This window comes from Anoplopoma fimbria, chromosome 1, assembly GCF_027596085.1.
Source record: "Anoplopoma fimbria isolate UVic2021 breed Golden Eagle Sablefish chromosome 1, Afim_UVic_2022, whole genome shotgun sequence".
NCBI lineage: Eukaryota > Metazoa > Chordata > Actinopteri > Perciformes > Anoplopomatidae > Anoplopoma > Anoplopoma fimbria.
The window spans coordinates 20,431,040-20,450,692 of NC_072449.1; the positions used below are offsets into that span (position 1 = coordinate 20,431,040).

The window sequence follows — 19,653 nt, forward strand, 5'->3', positions numbered from 1 at the left end:
TATTTAATTCTCAATGGGCGTATAAACATTTAAAATACAGGTTAAAACACGAAAAACAAGGAGTGTTACTTTCACTTCCCATAAATCTTGGATGAACTCAAGGAAACTAAGAAAATAGAGTTGTCATAATTTCCATTAACTTTTCAGTTCAAAATGAAAAATAAGCTTATGTGAGAAAAAAAGTGATGAGTCAAAGTTTATAAAAAAAACATTCTCACTTCCCTTCCCATCAGAAATATAAAAGAATCTCCCTCAGTCTGTTTCTTCCAAGCTGTCAAAATGGACATGATAATTTCCCTCCTTGGTGAGTTTTCTTCAATTCATTCTCATTACCTCACAAATTAAACATTGTCTTTAGAATATTGTTATCATTTTTTTCTAATACAGGTTTATTTTCCTTTTCAGTTCTTTCCACACTGCCACAGCTCATAGTACCTACAGGTATGTACCAACTTTTCTTATCTTTAAGTTCCAGATATGGGACAACTTTGCATAACAAAGTGTTAGCATTTGTAACCATACTCTATACTGTATCAATTGAATCAATACGCCAGCTGCTATTTCAGATGAGCAGATGACATTATGTGATTTTAATATAATAAATTGAACATTAACATTTATAATCCCAATAGTACAGGTATAGAGAGGATTTAGATTGTTTTGGGAAAATCCTCAAAGCAAACCCACATGTGTTTGTTTTTATAGTTCTCCCTGGGACCTCGCTGAGAGCTGTAGTGGAGTTTGTGTCAGGGGATTCAAGGATCTTCTCTGGAGAGAGTGTGCGGCTGAAATGCAGCGTTCCTGATGTCCACAACTCCTCGTGGGATTACTTGTGGTTCAGGGAATCTGAACAGCTCCCCCAGAATGGGAAGCACCTCATTCTGTGGAAAACCAGGGTTCAAGAGAGTGGGAAATTTTACTGCCAGGGAGTGAGGGATACAGCAGTAGGAAACATACACACCCTCCAAAGTTTACCTTTGGAAATCAATGTGGATGGTAAGATCTTGTTTTTAAGTATCATTTCAAGAGAAATCTCATAGACTCACATGTCATGCCCTTTCTTCTCTTTTTCTACTTCTGCACTGGAAATTGGGAACCACTGAACTCTTGCTTCCCTAAACTTATTCCAAGTATTGTATTGTGCCCCAATTGTGTGTTTGTTTTCAGAAAACATGACTTATTTGCATGTTTTTGTCACTTTTTCCAACACGCTGCCATTTGCCGGTTTTATTACTGTGAATATTAATACAAGTCCAAATAACATGTTATGTTTTGTTATGCTATGCTATGCTAGGCTAGGCTAGGCTATGATGTGTTCTGCTGTGCAATGCTATGCTATGCTATGCTATATTATGTTATGTTATGTTATGTTATGTTATGTTATGTTATGTTATGTTATGTTATTTTATGCTATGCTATGCTATGCTATATTATGTTATGTTATGTTATGTTATGTTATGTTATGTTATGTTATGTTATGCTATGTTATGTTATGTTATAACAGCTATGGTATGCTATGCTAGATATGTTCAATGTAACTTCCTCCTCTGTAATCTTTGTTCAGGAGGATGGGCTATCCTGAAAGTCCAACCTCATTCCAGCCTGGTTGGAGACACCTTGAAGGTCACATGTCGCATCCGAGGCACACCCCAACTTCACGAGGTGATTCTGTACAAAGATGGCATTGAAGTTATGAGACAAAATGGCCTCAACCCACATATCTACCTGACCAACTTGAGGCTCGAGGACCAAGGAATGTATTCTTGTAGGGCTTCCTGGGACGTAGCCAGGCGTACACACTCTATAGTGTCAGTTGACACATCAGTTCTGGTTTCAGGTAAGTTTATATACCGGGTTGCATACACTGAGTTTTCTTTTAGTTGCACATGCTAAAATAATTCTTATTTACTTTCTTGCAAAGAGTAGATAAGATGATCTATGGCACTCTCATATCTTTTTGTTCAATATATAGCTACAGCTTAGCTTAGCTTAGCATAAGGGGGAAACAGCTAGCCTTGCTCTGTTACAAAATAACAAAATCTGCCTGCTACTCCAAAGATTAATAATTAACATTTTTTAATCTCTGTTTTGTTTTTCTTAATATGTAAAATGGAGGAAATCCACTGCTCCCGGCCAGGAGATGCTACCACCTGAAAATCCACAAATTTATGTTTTTATACAGATATTTTGTACAGATTGATGTACAGAGTGGCATCAATCTTCTCATATAACTCTCGGCAAGAAAGTGAATAATAATCCAAAATTTGTAATTATTCATATAAGTAGGATTTGGCACCGTATTTAATTGTTTCAGTATTCTTTTTTTTTCTTTGTGGCTCTATCTTAGAGGTTCTGTCGCAGCCAGTTTTGGAGATTGTTGCAGACAATAACCTGATTCCAGTGAATAAGCTGAGGCTAATTTGCCACATCCAATACAACGCCCGTGCTCCTGCCCCCCCAGTACACTTCTATTTCTACAAGAATGACAACCGACTGGGAACAGCAACATCTGTGAACCATGTTCTGATCCCACGGTCTCCAGGCCAGTACAGCTGCAAGGCAAAGGTGCCTGGGTTAGATATCACCAGGTGGAGTGAACACAAATCGTTTGGACAAGTAATAGGTACTTAGTAAATGTTACCTGTTGTCTTCTCGACCAAGTTTAAACGATTATCCTTTTCCTGAGTTGTTAAATCTTTGAATCATTGTGCAGCAGTTGCGCAACTTCTGAGGTTAATGTGTCTCTGACCCAATAGGACCACAGGCAATGATTCCTCAAGCTCCTCGTCCCAGATATCGATCACCTTTAGCCCCATCAATCTCATCCCCATACCTCTTGCTGTCTCCTGCTGCTGAGCCTACTGTCTTTCAGCCAACTAGTATGAGCATCATATCCTCATATCCTACCCAGAAGCCTTCACAGTCAGCAGAAACAAGCCCTTTGCTATCTACAGTCCAGTCTCCTAATTAAACTCAGGCTCCTTTCAATATATCTATGGAATCAGGTGACATCTCTGGAGAATAAGGTGACAATCCTCAGGACTCTTCAGTAACAGTCCTATGGTGACAAGTTATCATAAATTACAGACCATTGCAGAAATTAATCATCCTAAATCACAGAAATGATAAGCAACTGCCACATATAAGGCATTGTGCTCTCAGTGCAGGCTTTTCATATGATTCATTGTGTAATATTTATTTAACATATTACCAAGTGTCAGCTTTATGATCTCATCTGTACAAAACTAAAAGGATCAGTACTGTTGGGGGGAAAATATGCTATGTTGGTTGAATTGAATAAAGCATTCCACAGCATGGACTACTTCTTTTTACAACCCTTTTGTACAGCAATACTGCTTACATATTAGAATTATTGGTATATTAACATGGACAGTCTATTGACAATAAGAATTATAATACATTTGGAGGTCACAGTTTTTTGCAATTTGATAGATGGCTGAGGCCATCAGTGAAAGTGTTGATTAACAGGAAGCAGAAGTCGGAGTGTGACAACGACAGCAGTAAGCAAAGAAATGGACGACAGGTAAAAATAAGATTCAAGTAGTGAAAGAACTTCTTTGTAAGGGTGTGACATGTTTAATTGAGGGCAAAACTGCAGAAAGACTATCAATAACACAATTTACAATATATATATAAAACTCCTGTACTGTCACGCTTACTATTGTTGGTATATTTATTAATGAGTATATAGACTATGGAGTTTTATCATTTAAGTCATTTCATTTTAGTCACATCATTGTATCTTTGTAATTTTCTTCTGATATTTTCTTCTCCTAATGGATACCTTGGTAGCAATTTGTGTGTTTTTTTAAAATGCCTCAATTGACCTCATTCTTGTGGATGGGATTATTTACCCTGTATCTGTGTTGTGATGCATGTTCATATACCTGACTAGGGTTGTGGAGATGAAAACGTTGTAAATAAATATACCAGCGGTAAACAAGACTTTTCTTTTTATTCAGATGGTAACAGGTAATATAATAAGGAACTCATGAGATAATAATACAATAAACATGATCTTGATATTGCCAGTCCTTACATTTAAATACTTGTGTCCAGTACATTTTTGAGCAGTTCTTAAGTAATAAATGTAGTGTAGCACCACTAGTATTTGTCCCTTTTCAGGGATCAAGATTGAACAGTCCCGTAGAAGATGTGTCCTATAGAGGATCAGACTGTGTTTGAGTAAAGCAGGAACCCAGAGAAGATGCTGTCATCCTCATTGCTGGCATATGCACCATTCCAGTCTCTGAGCGTTTCCATCCACACCTGATCACCCACCACCAGCTGCAGCACCACCAGAGTGGACGCCTGGTCGATGTCTTGACCGTACAGAGAGTCCCGCGTCCTTACCCGCCGTGACCCGTTCACCACCAGCGTGGCGCGGAGAGGCTGATTGCGTACAGTGATGTGGAAGGAGAAGACGTAAACCCCGGCGTGGACGCATGTGAAGCTGTTGGAAGTGACATTGAAGTGGTTCTCTTCGTTGTAGAAGACTTTGTCGAAGCGGATCGGGAAGCCAGAGGGAGGGAAGGACTTTCTTGGAGAGATACCTACGCTGAAGGCTGAGCGTTTCTGGGTATACTCTGATCCCTTTGATCCTTTCAATCCACGAATGCCCCGATCACCTCTCTTCCCAGGGAAACCTCTGTCCCCTTTTGGCCCAAACATCCCTCTTACTCCTTGTGGTCCCTCGGGTCCTCTAGGCCCTGGTTCTCCTTGTGGTCCTGGAGGTCCCTGATCCCCACGGACACCCACAGGACCTGGGGAACCATGCTTGCCGTTTATTCCTGGAATGCCCATCCCTCCTGGAATGCCAGGAGATCCAGTATCCCCTCGCTCACCTTTCTGTCCTCTCTCCACAAAAGTGCCACAATCCCCCTTATCTCCCTTGTCTCCTTTAGGACCTAACTCAACAGCCACTCCTGGAGGTCCAACTGGCCCATCTTTTCCCGGTTCTCCTTTCTCACCAGCAGTCCCATTCTGGCCAGGTTCCCCCTTCACACCACCATCACCTTTGACACCTTGCAACCCTATTTCACCTTTTTCACCTTTTGAACCAGAATCACCTGAAAGGTAAGGGAAACTGTGTCAGAACTATCCAAGTCTGGAGACAATCAAAAACAATTAAACACTCATCAGGAGAAGTTTGCACCTTTTTGTCCTGGTTTCCCAGGGACTCCTTGGGGCCCGCCTGTCCCACTGCTTCCTTTCTCACCTTTCTCACCTAAAAGATGGATTCAATGAACAATATCCAACATAAGCAACATGCATAGATGTTTTAACTAATACAAACAAAAGTGTACTGAATCACTTTCTTTTGATGGGCGCTTTTACAGTATGTGTTGTGCCCAGGGGCCCATTGTTACATAATGTCCTTGTGATATATGATAAAACACAGCTGCATTCTGCAATCTTACAATACATGATAATATAGTTGTACTTTGTTTGTAATGAGCATTTTAAAATGTGTATTTAAACATTTTATACTAACCCCTGTCTCCTCTTAACCCCATAGGACCACTGACTCCCGTTTGGCCAGGTAAACCAGCTGCTCCTGTAAGGCCTCTATCACCTGGTGGCCCTTGGAAGCAAACAAAGGCAAAGTTCAAAATGCTGAAAGCGAAATAGAATAATAAAAAGTAAAAAAAAATCTGTTTTGCACTTTATCAGTGAGTATTTTACCTCCCAGGCCTCTGTCTCCCTTTGGCCCCCTGGGGCCTCTCTCAGGTGGACAGCACTCACAGAAGTTAAAGTAGCACTCGTTGTAATCGAGAGTGTAATTCTCAGGACCGGCACCAGGGGGCTCGGTGCCCTCCGGGTAGCGCTGTGGATAATCGTTATTTGGATAGGTGTTCTTCTCTGTGGCGGGCAGCGGATGGGGCTTCACAGGATTTGAACTCGACACTGTCTTGAGATTCTTGGGCATGCTGGTGGTCACAGGGCTGTGCACGGTGATCTGAGGGACGGGCTTCTTGGTGTACTGGTACTTCGGCTTCTGTGTAGTCTTAGCTTCAGCGCAGGACACCACAGCCAGTGTAACCACAACTACAGCCACAAGGGTTGACTGACAGGAGATAATCCTCATGGTTGACTGGGATCTGCGAACAGATGAGTTCATAGGCTCTTTCCTTCTGTTCGTTTGCTCTCATTTCATTGTCAATCCACTTTAGGTTTAAAGACAAGAGGTTACAAATATAGCATATGCTGATTAGCAGTTCACTGTTGCGAAACACTCAGCACTGCATCAAGCCATCTCTCCTCTCATCTACTATGATTCTCAATATTGTTCCTACTATTATGATTCTTTTTCTCTGTTTCTCTATTTTCACTAGTATGTTAACTACACTTACAATTTCAGGTTGGAGCTACTTTGTTTCTTAGTCATGTGCCATTGTGACTCTGTAAGTCTGCAGTTTGACTGTTCAAAGCTGATTTTATGGTTTATTTATCAGTAAATTCAACTGTTACAATGTTTAACTGAAATGGAAACCTGCATCTTCATAATTGTCATCAAGGTCAGTAAGCTCCTTATCCTAGATATGCCATTCTTTACACATAAATCAATAATTTCAATAGGTAACCAATCATGCTGAGATTCAACTTTCTGTGCAAAATTTGAAATTTAGCAGAACTGATAAGACTCACCCAGTAATGCATAAGTGGTAAGGTCATTTATCCTCTCTAGCGATGGCTTGGAGGCAGCCCCAGGTGCTCCAGGTCTTTCTGATGTCTCAGCGAGGCTTTGGCGAAAGAACATACCCACCAATGATGGTGTTTGCTGGAATCACAGGGGGAGGTCTGAAATCCAACTGGCGGGCTGGAGCCGACCCAAGGAGAACCACTGTGCTGTGGCCCATTCTCTGTACCCCTGTTGTGTAGAAAGGTGCTTTTGTGACATGGGATACAGCACGCCGCCAGGAGCACTCCCTTGCTGCGAGCTAGGCGAGGAGCAAAGGCCGTGGGGCAATGGGTCATCCGATATGAGAGGCATTCCTCCAACATCCAACCTACTACCCAGGCTCTTATGCTGGGACAAAGCCAAGCAAAGAGGGTTCTGTGACAAAGGGCCAGGGCCCTACAACAGCCTTTTTTCAAGCGTAAGTTTAGTGTGTATTCTGCATGAAGGTGCAAGTTGATGTTTGACAGAAAACCAAGATTGCAATATCTGCAGAAATTAATTTAAAATGTCTTACTACTAGAAACTGGCGGGCAACACAGGGAGCTCAGTATTTACAATGTACTGGTACTTGGTAAAAATCCAGAAGAAAGCTTTAGCCTTAAGAGCACTGATAATCTGATCACTCAACAGTTGCTCAACCTGAGCTGTGTGTCAAAGGAACCAACTTATCTACTTCAAAATCAGTGCAGTTGCAACGCTTGCCTGATCACTGTGACCGACTTTCTGCACGAGCCCCGAGACTGCTGGCAGCTATATTTGCTAACTATGATTCAAACTGTGTTGCTGGACAATGATTCATTATTTGGGTGTAATACGATAGCATCAGGTTTTTGTAGAAAAGTGATTTTCTGGTAGCTGTCTACTCGAAACTCTCGACGGGCCAGTGAATGAGTGTTTGAGAAGTGGACATGCCTCAGTTGTCAAAGACCTCACATGCTCAGAGGGATCTATGACCAGCTATGAGTGAGCAGGAAGAAGGGAAATGAAATGTGGGAAACAGAGAGGGGTAATGGTGGGATGGGGGCTACTAAATAGGAGATGATTGTGTTTATTTAAACCATTTTTTTATCTTCTCACGTACACTTTTCTTTACCATCTCACCTCAATTTACACGCTCTTTTTCTACTTCCTTCCCAGCAGCTCAGGTGAAGTGTCCCTGACTTGCCCCTACATAAAAGACAAACTAAGGGAGTGTAAGATATGCAGCTGAGTCCTGAGAGAGGGGTTCCTCTGGGGTTCTCCTTGCCCGACCTCGACCCCGTCGTCTCTCAGCTCCATTCAGACCACACACAACAGCAGCGGTCAGCTTACAGTGCCCAGCTGGTCACAGAGGACCCAGGCGCCGCTCTCCTGTCCGTTTATTTAACACTGGCATCAGCCCTGTCCTCAGCCTACATCCACACACACTATAGAGTAAGGGATAAGTAAGAGTTAATTTACTCAACAGATGCAGCCGAGCAGAGAGAGAGCCGTAGATGACTCGGATGGTTGGAGGTGTATTGCCTTACATTAACCCTATTCATGAGATCCTTAAGCTGCAGTGTATGTGTATAGAGAGTGTGAGAGTGAGACAAAAAGATAGAGACTTGTTTAGTAACCAACACAGCAACCAGTCACTCCAGATTATTCCAGTACTAACAAGGCCATAGACAGTTTTTTGTTCTTTTCTTGTTGGGATCTTATCAAAGAAAATCTAGATCCTGCAGAATTAGCAGCTAATGACTTTGGCAGGAGATCTGCTGGCAGTGAAGACAACTCTAATGTATTCAGTCAGAGTACAAAAACACTTTCTCCTGCCACACTTTCCGCAACGAGCCTCTCTGGTGTTAGGGATTGGTTTCTAATGTGCTTTTGAATTGAACTTTAGGGCTGGGTTTTTTCATTGATGGAGAACCGTATTATGTTTTTTGTTTATAATTCATTTTTGATTGAGTTATAGCTTAGTTTATTTGGACATTTTTCTAAAATACTAAATTATGGCTTTTGAATTAATTGATTTTCATAAAAAAGAAAAACTTATTATGAGTTTTTTTGCTAAACAATACATCCATTATTTTTGTGACATTTATATGACAAGCTATAATAAGATTTTTTATGACATACTATCCTATGATATTTTTTATGACATACTATAATATGACGTTTTTATTACATTTCTGTGCAATATGATACTGTGACCTTTTAATAACTTATTTATGCCATACTATACTATGACTTTTTTGAGACATACTATACTATGACATTTTGTAATATTGTATTGTACTATGACTTTTTAAACTTTTTGTCACCTACTATGCTATGACTTTTTTTATTACAAATTTAGGAGATACTATGACAATTGTATGACTTTTTAAATATTTTATGACATAATATACATTGACTGTTTGAGGACTTTTGTGGCAATTTCCACACAGAATGGCCTCCTGCTACCTATGGAGAAAAGTTCTAACCACTACACCACCATGCTGCCCCCCTTTTATATAATGTTGAAAAAAGTACTAGTATAGAATGCTGAAAAAAGTCATATGAAATGAATTGTATAGTATGTCGAAAAAAGTCACAAAAAAAGTCATAGTATAGTATATCGAAAACAATCACAGTATAGTATGACAAAAAAAGTGAAAGTATAATATGTTGAAAAAGTTTTTTAAAGGCCCTACTGTAGTAAGTCATAAATTGGTCATAGTACGCTATTTAGAATAAATATTGTTAGTCGAGAAAAAAAAGTAATAGTATAGTATGTTGAAAAAAATCATTGTATAGTATTTTTAAAAAGTCCAAAAAAATCATAGTATAGTATGTTGACGGAAGTGGTAGTATGTTGGCAAAAAGCATTTAAGTAAATGTGTCTAACAAACTATTTGGAATGAGGGAATTACAGTATGCAAAACATTTTGCAAAAAAGTTGATACTATAAGTAAGAAGTCATATTATAATGTATTAAAAGTAATATAGTATTTTGGAAAGAAGTCAAAATATAGTATGACAAAAAAGAGTCATAAAGAAGTAATAGTATAGTATATCAAAAAAAATTCTGCTTTGTAAAAAGTCATAGTATAGTATGTTGGAAAAGTCATAGTATTTTATGTTGAAAAAAGTCAGAAAAATACTTAGTATGGTATCTCAATATAAGTAATCAAAAAGTCCAGTTATAGTATGTTGTAAAATGTTACAGTCAAAACAACATCCCAGTAAAATTACATGAAAAAAGCCACAGTATACTGTAGAATGTTGAAAAAACGTCATGGTGTAGTATATCGAAAATGGTCATAGTATAATATATTGTAAATTTTGACTGTACAGTATGTCATGTAAAAAAGTCATAATACACTATATCAAACATTGCCTAGTATTTCAAAAAAAGTAAAAAGTATATGTATGTTGAAAATAGTCCCAGTATAATATTTGGAAAAAAGTCACAAAAAAGTATTAGTATACTTTGTCAAAAAAACTTCTGGGTTCACTATCAGGAAATACTCGTAGTATCGTATAGCTAAGAAATTCATGGTTTAGTATGCTGTAAAAAGTCATAGTAAAGCCTGAAGAAATAAAGTCATAAAAAAGTCATAGTATAGGGATGAAAAAAGTCATGGTTTAGTATGTAGCAGAAACTGATAGTATAGTATTTTTCTAAAAGTCATAGTATAGTCTGTCTAAAAAGGTAAAAAAGAAGTCATATCACAGTATGTTAAAAAACAAACTGTGACTTATTTCGACAAACTGTACTATGACTTGAAAAAAAGCTTCATAAAAAAGTAATATCATAGTTTGTCGGAAAAAGTTTTATATAAGTCATAGTATATTATGTCAAAAGAAATCATAGTATAGTATGACCAAAAAAAGTCACAAAAAAGTAATAGTATAGTATGTCGAAACAAGTCGTAGTATAGTAATTATAAAAAAGTCAAAAAGAAGTCAAAGTGAGTTATTTCAAAAAATGTAATAGTATAGTATGTCATAAAAAATGAATTCACAAAAGTTCATAGCCTTAAAAGTCTAAAAACACTTTATAAAATAATCATAGTATAGAATATTAAAATAATTCACAGTATATAATATGCCAAAAAAAGTAAGAGAAAGTCATAGTAGGATATCTTCAAAAAGCTGATTTTCAAGTCATAGTATTGTATGTCAAAAAAAGTTATTGTCAAGTGTGTTGAAAAAACATTTTTTAGTATAGTAAGTCCAAAAAAAGTAAATTAAAAAGTCATAGTATAGTATGTTGAAAATAGTCCTGGGATAGTATTTCGAAAAAGTAACAAAATAGTTATATTGGAGATAGTGGAAAAGGTCAGAACAAAGTCATAGTATACTACGTCGAAAAAACTTCTTGGTGTAGTATGTCGAAAATACTCATAGTATAGTATGTCGAAGAAATTCATGGTTTTGTATTGCCACAGAAAGTGATGGTACAGTATTTATTTTTAAAAGTCACAGTACCTTAGATTCCTTCAAGTCGACTACGACGATGCGTACTATATAACGCAATCTTTCGCAGACGGTTAAGCTGGCGTTTCTCTTGTTCACTAACTTCAAACACTCTGGTGGCTCAGAGACACAAACACTAATAGGTTTTGGTGGAGGTGAGTTTTCAAACTGCGCGGTTTGTTTCAGGGCTGTGATTGGATTATTGGATGATGTGGGGTGTTGACCGTGGGAAACATGAATGATGTTGAAAAGAAAAATTCCTAAAATAATTATAGTATAGAATGTCCAGAGTCATAGTATCGTAAGTCAAAAAAAAGTAATGATATAGTATGTCCGAAAGGTCATTGTATAGTATGTCAAAAAAACACGGGATAGTAGGCAAAAAAAAGTTACAGTATAGTATGTCGAAAAAATGTATAAACATTCATAGTAGAGCATGTCTAAAAAACTATTCTTCAGACAAGGGGAAGAAGCCAGAGAACCCATACAGGAACAACTCCAACACGGAGGTCATTCTCCACACAGAAGGGCCGATCAGTGGGATTGAACCCAGATCCTCTTGAAAAGTCACAAAAGTCACAAAAAAAGTCATAGTATAATATGTCGAAAAAAAGTCATAAAAAAGTAATGATATGAAGTTTGTCCAAAAGGTCATAGTATAGTATGGTTAATAAAAGGCCATAAAAAAAAATCAAAGTATAGTTTGTTGAAAAAGGGGTCATGGTATAGAAGGAGAACCCATAGAGGAACAAGTCCAACACATGTCATAGCCCTCCACACAGGAGGGCCATGACATGTGTTGGACATGTGTTGGACTTTTTAAATAAACAGCAATCTTGCCTTCGGCACCACAACTTCAGTCTTTAGCTGATTTTTTAGCACAGTTCTCTAGGTGTAGTTTACCTAACAGACTCCATGACCCTTTAAAGATCCCAACAGGTTTGAGATTTAGTGATATGAAAAAACAAAACTCTGTCTCAATCTCTTGAGTGTTTCACGTTAAAATAATTGGTACCTTGTCAATCATCCCTTCACAGGAGCTTGCACACATTGATGGAAATGTTCTTCTTTTCCATAATTATACAGCACCATTCTCTGAATAAAGAACCACAATGTGAACCAGATAGTCTTAACTTAAAGAGTTACTAGTACTAGAGGCCTTACTGAACTAGATTCACAGACTTGTGATAATTTAACTTGTGCAAAGAATGATACCATTGTGAAAAATATGATTTCTCCACTTGACCACTTGGTGGCAGACTTGGGTTTTAGGTTTAACCACAATGATCCTGCATGTACAAAAATATAAACATGTATCAGCTAATATTAGCCCTTACTAAAACCTTTATAATTTGCAATATCCAGCTGGTGGTGAAATGTTGTTCACACAAGTAGGTCTTTATTAAGGAGCACAGCAATTCTGTCTAACTTTTACTCTAACCAAACTTAACATAACATGTTTTCATTTGGAGTGAAAGTCCATTGACCATGTCAGGGTTTGGATCCAGCTGTGGTTTAACTCAGATATACTGTGGAGCGGGACACTGTGTCATGAGGTGAATTCCTCCTCCATCTTTGATCAACAAAGAATGGCTATAATTGAACAATCATTCTAAATACCACAGCACCAACCCTGTCTGATTGCACCAAGATCAGTCTAGAAATAAATCTGGTGCTGACATGCAGTCCAGCATTAAACAATATATCCATTTATCCTCAAACCATATTGATAATGGGATCTGTACCTGATCTCTGTTTTGGATATTAATATATTCACAAATAATGTTACTACTTGGGTCTAATCTAATATGTGATTATTATTTGCACAGTTTGTTCAAAGCCTCTGTTTTTCTCTGTATATGAACTATTAAAGATGAACAACGTACAAGTACAGAAGCTTCTTGTAAACAAAGTAATGGAATTAATTTATACATCCATAAAACAGTCTACTTAGTATGAGTGGGACTTTTTGGAAATTAACTTTTATCAATACAAGGAAGTAATGTGGTTAAAAAAGTGTGTTAAACTTAGCAAGACACAGACACACCCGACAGTGCAAACAATGATCCCTCAAAACAAGCCTGTTAAAAGACACTATAATACATTATAATAGCAGGGTATTGTGTCGTCCTTTTTATTTTTTTTATTTTTAATTTATTGTTATAGATTTTTACACCAGTGACTCTACCTAAACTGCCCAATCATCACAAAGCTGTACAGTTAACTCGAGAGATTTGTTGGTCAGAGTTGTTGTCAAATAAAACTTATATGATGTCTTTAAAATAAACAATTTTAGGGCAAACTCTTAGAAAGTTAATTCAAAGTTAATTCAAAGATCATGTACAAGCTGTAATGCTGTGTGTGGAGAGTCCAAACGTGTCCATTGTTATCCATGTCAGTCAAAGATTGTGGCTAAACGTTAATCTTAGGTTATTACCATGGAAACACTATAATGGTACCACACCTGTAGGTAGAGCTGAACAATAGCACGTATGGTGAAAGGTTGTTCAGTTGCAGGACTCTCTCTTTCTCTCTCTCTCTCTCTCTCTCTCTCTCTCTGTCATTTTTGAGGAGAAGTTATCGAATGTATTAATATGTATTAATATTTATTAAAATACTAATATGTCAACTCTTTCTCGGGTTTCCTTGTAAACTGCGACCTGGTTGCGTTGACAGTTTTATTTGGGAGAAACAGTCGCTGGCTATGTATTAACACAACAGAAACAATACACCGACCCTCTGAGTGTTCTGAGAGCATTTGAGTCTGCAGATAGCTTTGTTTACACCTTGTCTTTATGGTGATAACCTCTGGCCTCCTTCTTCATGGGATACAAATCAACACGTGAAGTGTAAACAGAAGACAGTTCTTTAAAGACAGAGGCACACTTGCACGATGTAGGATGGCTTGAGAAAACAGCACCTGGATTTTATCATGTGAGCGTAGAGGATGTGAGGTGAAGGAAAGGACAAATAGAGGAAGAGAAAAGAAAGAAAGAGGGAGTAGAGGAGAGGAAAGCAAACAAGACAAATAGAAAGGAAAGTAGTAGCGTGGAGAGGAGAGTAAAGTAAGGGAAAGTTCAGCAAAGGAAAGGAAATGGGAGGAGAGGAAACAACTAAGAAGAATGGAGAGAAAAGGAGTGGAACTAAGGGGTTAAGGGAAGGAAATGAGAGGAGAAAAAGTCAAATTAGTGAAGAGAAAATAAAGTGAAAGGAAAAGAAGCGATGAGAGGAACGGATGGAGACTGAGGGCTTCAGCAGTATTTTGAGGTGAGCTTAGGTGAGGAGGTTCAGGCTGAGGTTGTTGCAGCTACTGGAAAAAAAACAAAGATGGAGGTGTCTGGTTACAAGGCATAAACATATTACCTGGCGAGGCCCTAAACTGCTCCCTTATCCACCATCCACTTTGATAATATTCAATTTCCAGCAACATTTAATTCACATTATTCTACCAGACAGACTTTAAAGCAGATTTTGTTTATCATGCTTATCAATTTGACATTTAAATTGTGTCTGTGTTATGGGAGGCTTCAGGTAAACAGAGCTTTGTTGAAATAGGTAGGTTGCCTTGTGTCTGCAGAAGGGAAAGCAAAGCCCCTGGCTATTCATCCCTGCACTGTCTAGAAAGAACTAGTTTGGTGGCTCTGCCTCTTATTGTGTGAGATCACTTCATGTGGTACAGTCAATTGTGTCGGGAATGTGCGACCCATAAGCCTCTGTTGTGCTTGTTCCAACATTTCAGAGTTACTGCTCTGCTTGACTGAAGACATAACAGACGAATATACTGAGTGAATTCACAGACATTTATATCAAAAACCAACTAGGATGAGAAAGACAATAGCTGTCCAAGTATCTTCAGATGTCTTTATTTTCTGAACATTGCAGTGATGTGTTGCTATCATGTATAAATGAAACATTAATTAAGGTGAACTGTGAAAAAAGCCTCTCATAGAGCTCTTCAAACACGGTACAGGAAATAGGCTACCTGGGCCTAATACAACTACTTAAAACTGAAATGAAATCACACAAACTGGGAACAGTATAAAGCACTTTAAGGTGGAAAAAAACAAAGAACAAATTGTGTGTTATTTATGGCCACAAGAGAACACAGATATAAATATTCATGAAAAATGTGGTAATTGACATTGTAACCAGCCAAGCATTTACCAGTGTATATAAATATATAATGAAGAATAAATAAAGGGGATCACAATGGACTGTAATCAGCTAGCCCTTGATACAAACCACAAAAAAATCAAAGATGAACTTAAGCACACAAATAAATGCAATGCTCGTCACAACTACGATACACTACGACTCATTCTCTCCCCGGTTCACCTTTATAGATCAACTATAGGTGAGGAAGACGTTTTTTGCTTTTGTCCATTCAGGGAAACAGCAAACAGTTCTGTTAAGAGTTCAGAGGCTGTTGATTGAGTAAAGCTATGTAATTTACAAAGCCAAGCCTAAAATGCAAAGGTGTGCTGTATCAATATTTGCTCACGCTCAGTGCTGAACACACCAACAGTCCTGACATACCAACAGGAGATAAAGACAGGGCTATGCCGTTATTTTTGTTTTATTACACACTTTGATCAGTATCGGTTAATTCCACAACTGTGTAACAGATCCCTGATCGTTACATTTTTAGATTCATTGCATAGCTTGGGCTTTTCTATCAACTCTCCCTTGAAAGATGAGCTGTGACTTGAAATGTGCATTGTACCATGCCAGCTAGCATTACAGTGCATAAAGGCAACTAAAAAGGCAATAGTGGTTCTGACACAAGATCAGCCAGTAACATTAAGTACATGTCAAATGTTGGGATGAATACTTACTCCACCTTTATCAGAGAGCCAATAAACACACACACACACACACACACACACACACACACACACACACACACACACACACACACACACACACACACACACACACACACACACACACACACACACACACACACACGCTTAAAGGGGCACTCCACTGATTTTACAGCTTGTAAAACAGTTGTAAAATGTCTTCTGTGGAGCTGAAGAGAGCTTTCCTAAGGCTGTGTCTGAAATCACTGCCTTTTCACTTGTTTACTACTCGTTATATTACAAACACTCAATAGTTTACTCTGTAGTGAGCAGAACAATAAGAATTCAGACTCAGACTCATTTTGCGTCATCATTGACAGCAATGCATTATGTGATTGTTAGACAGACATGCCATGATCCCTACTTTTCCTGCTCCACTTTTGAAACGTTTAAGGGCATTAATTAGTCCATAAATGACCTACTCTGAATTCAGACAACATAAAACGGCACAATAAAGAGTGATTTAGGAAACAACAAAAGCCTAAAAAATTACTCAAACTTGGGGTTTAAAATATGTGGGTATATTAACCAGTCAGGTAAAGTCTACCAAAATAAGTTCAAGTTGTATTCATGGGAAATACAAATATTATGGTATCCAGTGTTTTAGGGTTTTGATTTGAGACTATAAGTCAAGATATTTTGTCCTCTGCTGCTTCGATTACAACCACTCTCTCTTTGATTTGTGTCCAACAAGTTTTCTTTTGGACGTCGCACACAAAATTTCCGGAAAATGCCCCTTTAAAGACTTTAGCTTAAAAGTCATGACGGAAAGAACAGAGTCTAGCAGTATTTTGTTGTGAGACCAGCATGCAAATGTGCAACCCATGTATGACCCTATCATGCAAAACCCATAGGTGGTATGCACTCACAGAGGACAGGTGGTAAGGAAGAAAAAAACAAAAAGGACAAACAACATTTCACAAAACGTTTCACAGCAGGGGTGTGAAGGTAATGTACAGTCGTGAGTCTAATACCATGGGGTAAGGCCACAGGGTTTGGGATGTAAAGAAGATAGTAAGGCTCTGATTTCCAGATCATCTCATTAAGATCTTCATGTTTTCAGTCTTGATTAGCTGCGGAGACGGACCGCTTAGGTTCGGGATGAACGTGGCGTAAAGAGGGGCTCAAGGTGCACTAGGAGATAAGGAGTTGAGTTATAGGGAATTATTTGGGGACTCGTGCTAATCCACCCCGTCGCTGCTTCTTTTTCCTCCAAACTCTCTCCATCTTTTAGTTCATGAGTGCCATGGTGCTCTCTGGCTGGCCGCCAAAGATCCCCGAGAAAAACTCCAGTGCGAGGCGCACGTGAATGGGCACAAAGACATATGAGGTGTAGATCACCATGGCGATGGCGGAGAAGAGGATGGAGTTGAAGATGGACTTTTCCCAGGGCTCCAGGACATAGATGCCGGTGATGAGCAGGTACTGGTAGTACAGCCAGGCCAGGTACTCCCTAAAGTTCTTGAAGTTCATCTTGCAAGCTAGACAAAATGGAAATGGAAGTGGAGTGTTGTGAGATTCAAGCCGTAAGAAAGAGATGTTGTAAAGGAGGATAAAAACACAGTGAGTGTCATTCAAAACGACACTAATAGAAGAACAGAAATTTTGAAAATCTAAGTAATCCTAAAGTAGAAGAATGGTCACTGTCAGTATTTCATGCAGTGCATTATTTTATGTTGAACAACTATTTTATGAGCTGATTATATAATTTATATGTAAATTCTTAATCCTCGAAGTAACTGAAGTTGTCAAACAAATGCAGCGTAGGGTAGTAGAAACTTCAATATTTCCCTCTGAAATGTTATGTAGCTGGAGTATAATGTAGCATTAAATGGTAATACTCAATTTACGAAAATTAACTAAGTTACTTTCCATTACGATTTACACTTTGAATACACCCTGAACAAGAAAAAAATAAATACTCTCTTTAAAAATAATACAGATTACCTCTATGTACAAACCATTATTCTGTGACGATAACATTATGTCAAAATAACATTCAAAGTTCAATCCTGATTACTAGACATGGATAAAGATATGTTCTGCCCTGTGATAACCATTATCCTGGAAAACTGGGAACACAATGGAAAATAATTCTTGAAAGGAAAATAGTCCATGTGGCTGTGTCTTTATCAATAAGGAGGTGTGAAGGTGAATTAGGAGTACACCTTTGGCTCTCCAAACACACACCCTGAGGGGGCAATCGAGCAGGACTCATGGATCTAATAGGATCCATGTTTGTGGGATAGATAAAAACCCAAGAAAATTAAACTCAGGGGTCCCACATGAATACATAAAAGTCCTCACTTATTTTCTTGGTACACTTGACACACATGCATGTGTTGTGACCAGCCACATGGGACACTTACAAATAGACCTAAACGTTTCTGCTACTTGAGGAGGGTAATGAGTAACGGTTTCAGACCCCCAAAGAACATGCACTTTAACAAAAGGACGCAATAACAATCCCTTGCTTTTGCACAGGCTATGATGTTTGTGATTATTATATAAGTTAAATCTTTTTTCCCCGAATATCTGATCAAAAGAAAAAAACTTTGTTTATTCGAAGCTTTGCATAACCGCTTGCATCAACAGATCCGGCCACAAGGGTAGGGGGCGGGGTCAACAGGTGCCTTAAATGAGCAGGTGCACTCACCTGGAAGAAGAGAATACGTCCCTGATATATAGCTATATAGTCTGCTCTACAGGACGCACACAAATTATCTTCCTTAACATAAATTGCACAGTAAAGCTGTTGTACTGAAGTTATAACGAGCAAAACACATTTATGAATGCCTACCGCTCTTCGATGATCAGCAGGATGGTATCTTAATTAAATGATTAATAGTCTTAATAGTCCAATTAACAAGTTTGGCCTAAAGAATTGCAAAAGAGCTTAAAAAGTTAAACACCTTATAGAAATGTACAATGAATAGCTATTTGCATAGTTTCATCACTATTCCTGTTCATTTCTTAATTTAACATTTTTTTCATTTTTTTTAATAGATAGAATACTAGAGGGGGAATATATATATATATAAATATATATATATATATAAATATATATATATATATATATATATATATATATTTATATATATATATATATATATATATATATATATATATATATATATATATATTTATATATATATATATATATAATATATATTTAAATATATATATATATATATATATATATATATATATATATATATATATATATATATATATAAATATATATTTATATATATATATATATATATATATATATATATATATATATATATATATATATATATATCTCAGTTCTGGAGCGCTCACTGTAGCCTTTATTGTGTAGAACCGAATCCATATATTATAGACTCACCTATGAGATCCCGTGGGTATCTACACTGATGGAGATAATTACCGGACGAGCCACAGACAGCAGCCCGCGTCCCGCTGCCGCTCCGCTGCTGTGTGTAAACGGAAAAGCTGCCTCTCCAGTTTGCCGCTGGCCTATATGTAGCAGGTCATACAGACTGGTAATGACACCACACCCACCACTCACCTGGCTCACAGATCATGCAGGTGGAGCGACCGAGGACTATTACGCACAGGCCAATGTGTGTGTGTGTGTGTGTGTGTGTGTGTGTGTGTGTGTGTGTGTGTGTGTGT

At 38.0% G+C, this 19,653-nt stretch overlaps 3 protein-coding genes across 3 annotated transcripts; 1 reads left to right on the top strand and 2 right to left on the bottom strand.

Moving 5' to 3' along the window:
• The first annotated feature begins 236 nt into the window (after positions 1–236).
• On the top strand, positions 237–3,335 carry LOC129091082 (uncharacterized). The gene is made up of 6 exons (XM_054598544.1): positions 237–304; positions 406–441; positions 706–996; positions 1,565–1,837; positions 2,348–2,623; positions 2,757–3,335. The coding sequence occupies exons 1-6, from the start codon at positions 280–282 to the stop codon at positions 2,969–2,971; spliced, it is 1,116 nt and encodes a 371-aa protein (XP_054454519.1). The 5' UTR covers positions 237–279; the 3' UTR covers positions 2,972–3,335.
• An 856-nt stretch (positions 3,336–4,191) lies between these two features.
• On the bottom strand, positions 4,192–6,109 carry otol1b (otolin 1b). Its single transcript, XM_054605639.1, has 4 exons — positions 5,707–6,109; positions 5,516–5,605; positions 5,177–5,248; positions 4,192–5,090 (listed from the first exon to the last, which is right to left on the bottom strand). The coding sequence occupies exons 1-4, from the start codon at positions 6,107–6,109 to the stop codon at positions 4,192–4,194; spliced, it is 1,464 nt and encodes a 487-aa protein (XP_054461614.1).
• An 11,114-nt stretch (positions 6,110–17,223) lies between these two features.
• Positions 17,224–17,466, bottom strand: sptssb (serine palmitoyltransferase, small subunit B). Its single transcript, XM_054604633.1, has one exon. It carries the CDS (start codon positions 17,464–17,466, stop codon positions 17,224–17,226), a length of 243 nt encoding a protein of 80 aa, XP_054460608.1.
• Between the last annotated feature and the right edge of the window lie 2,187 nt (positions 17,467–19,653).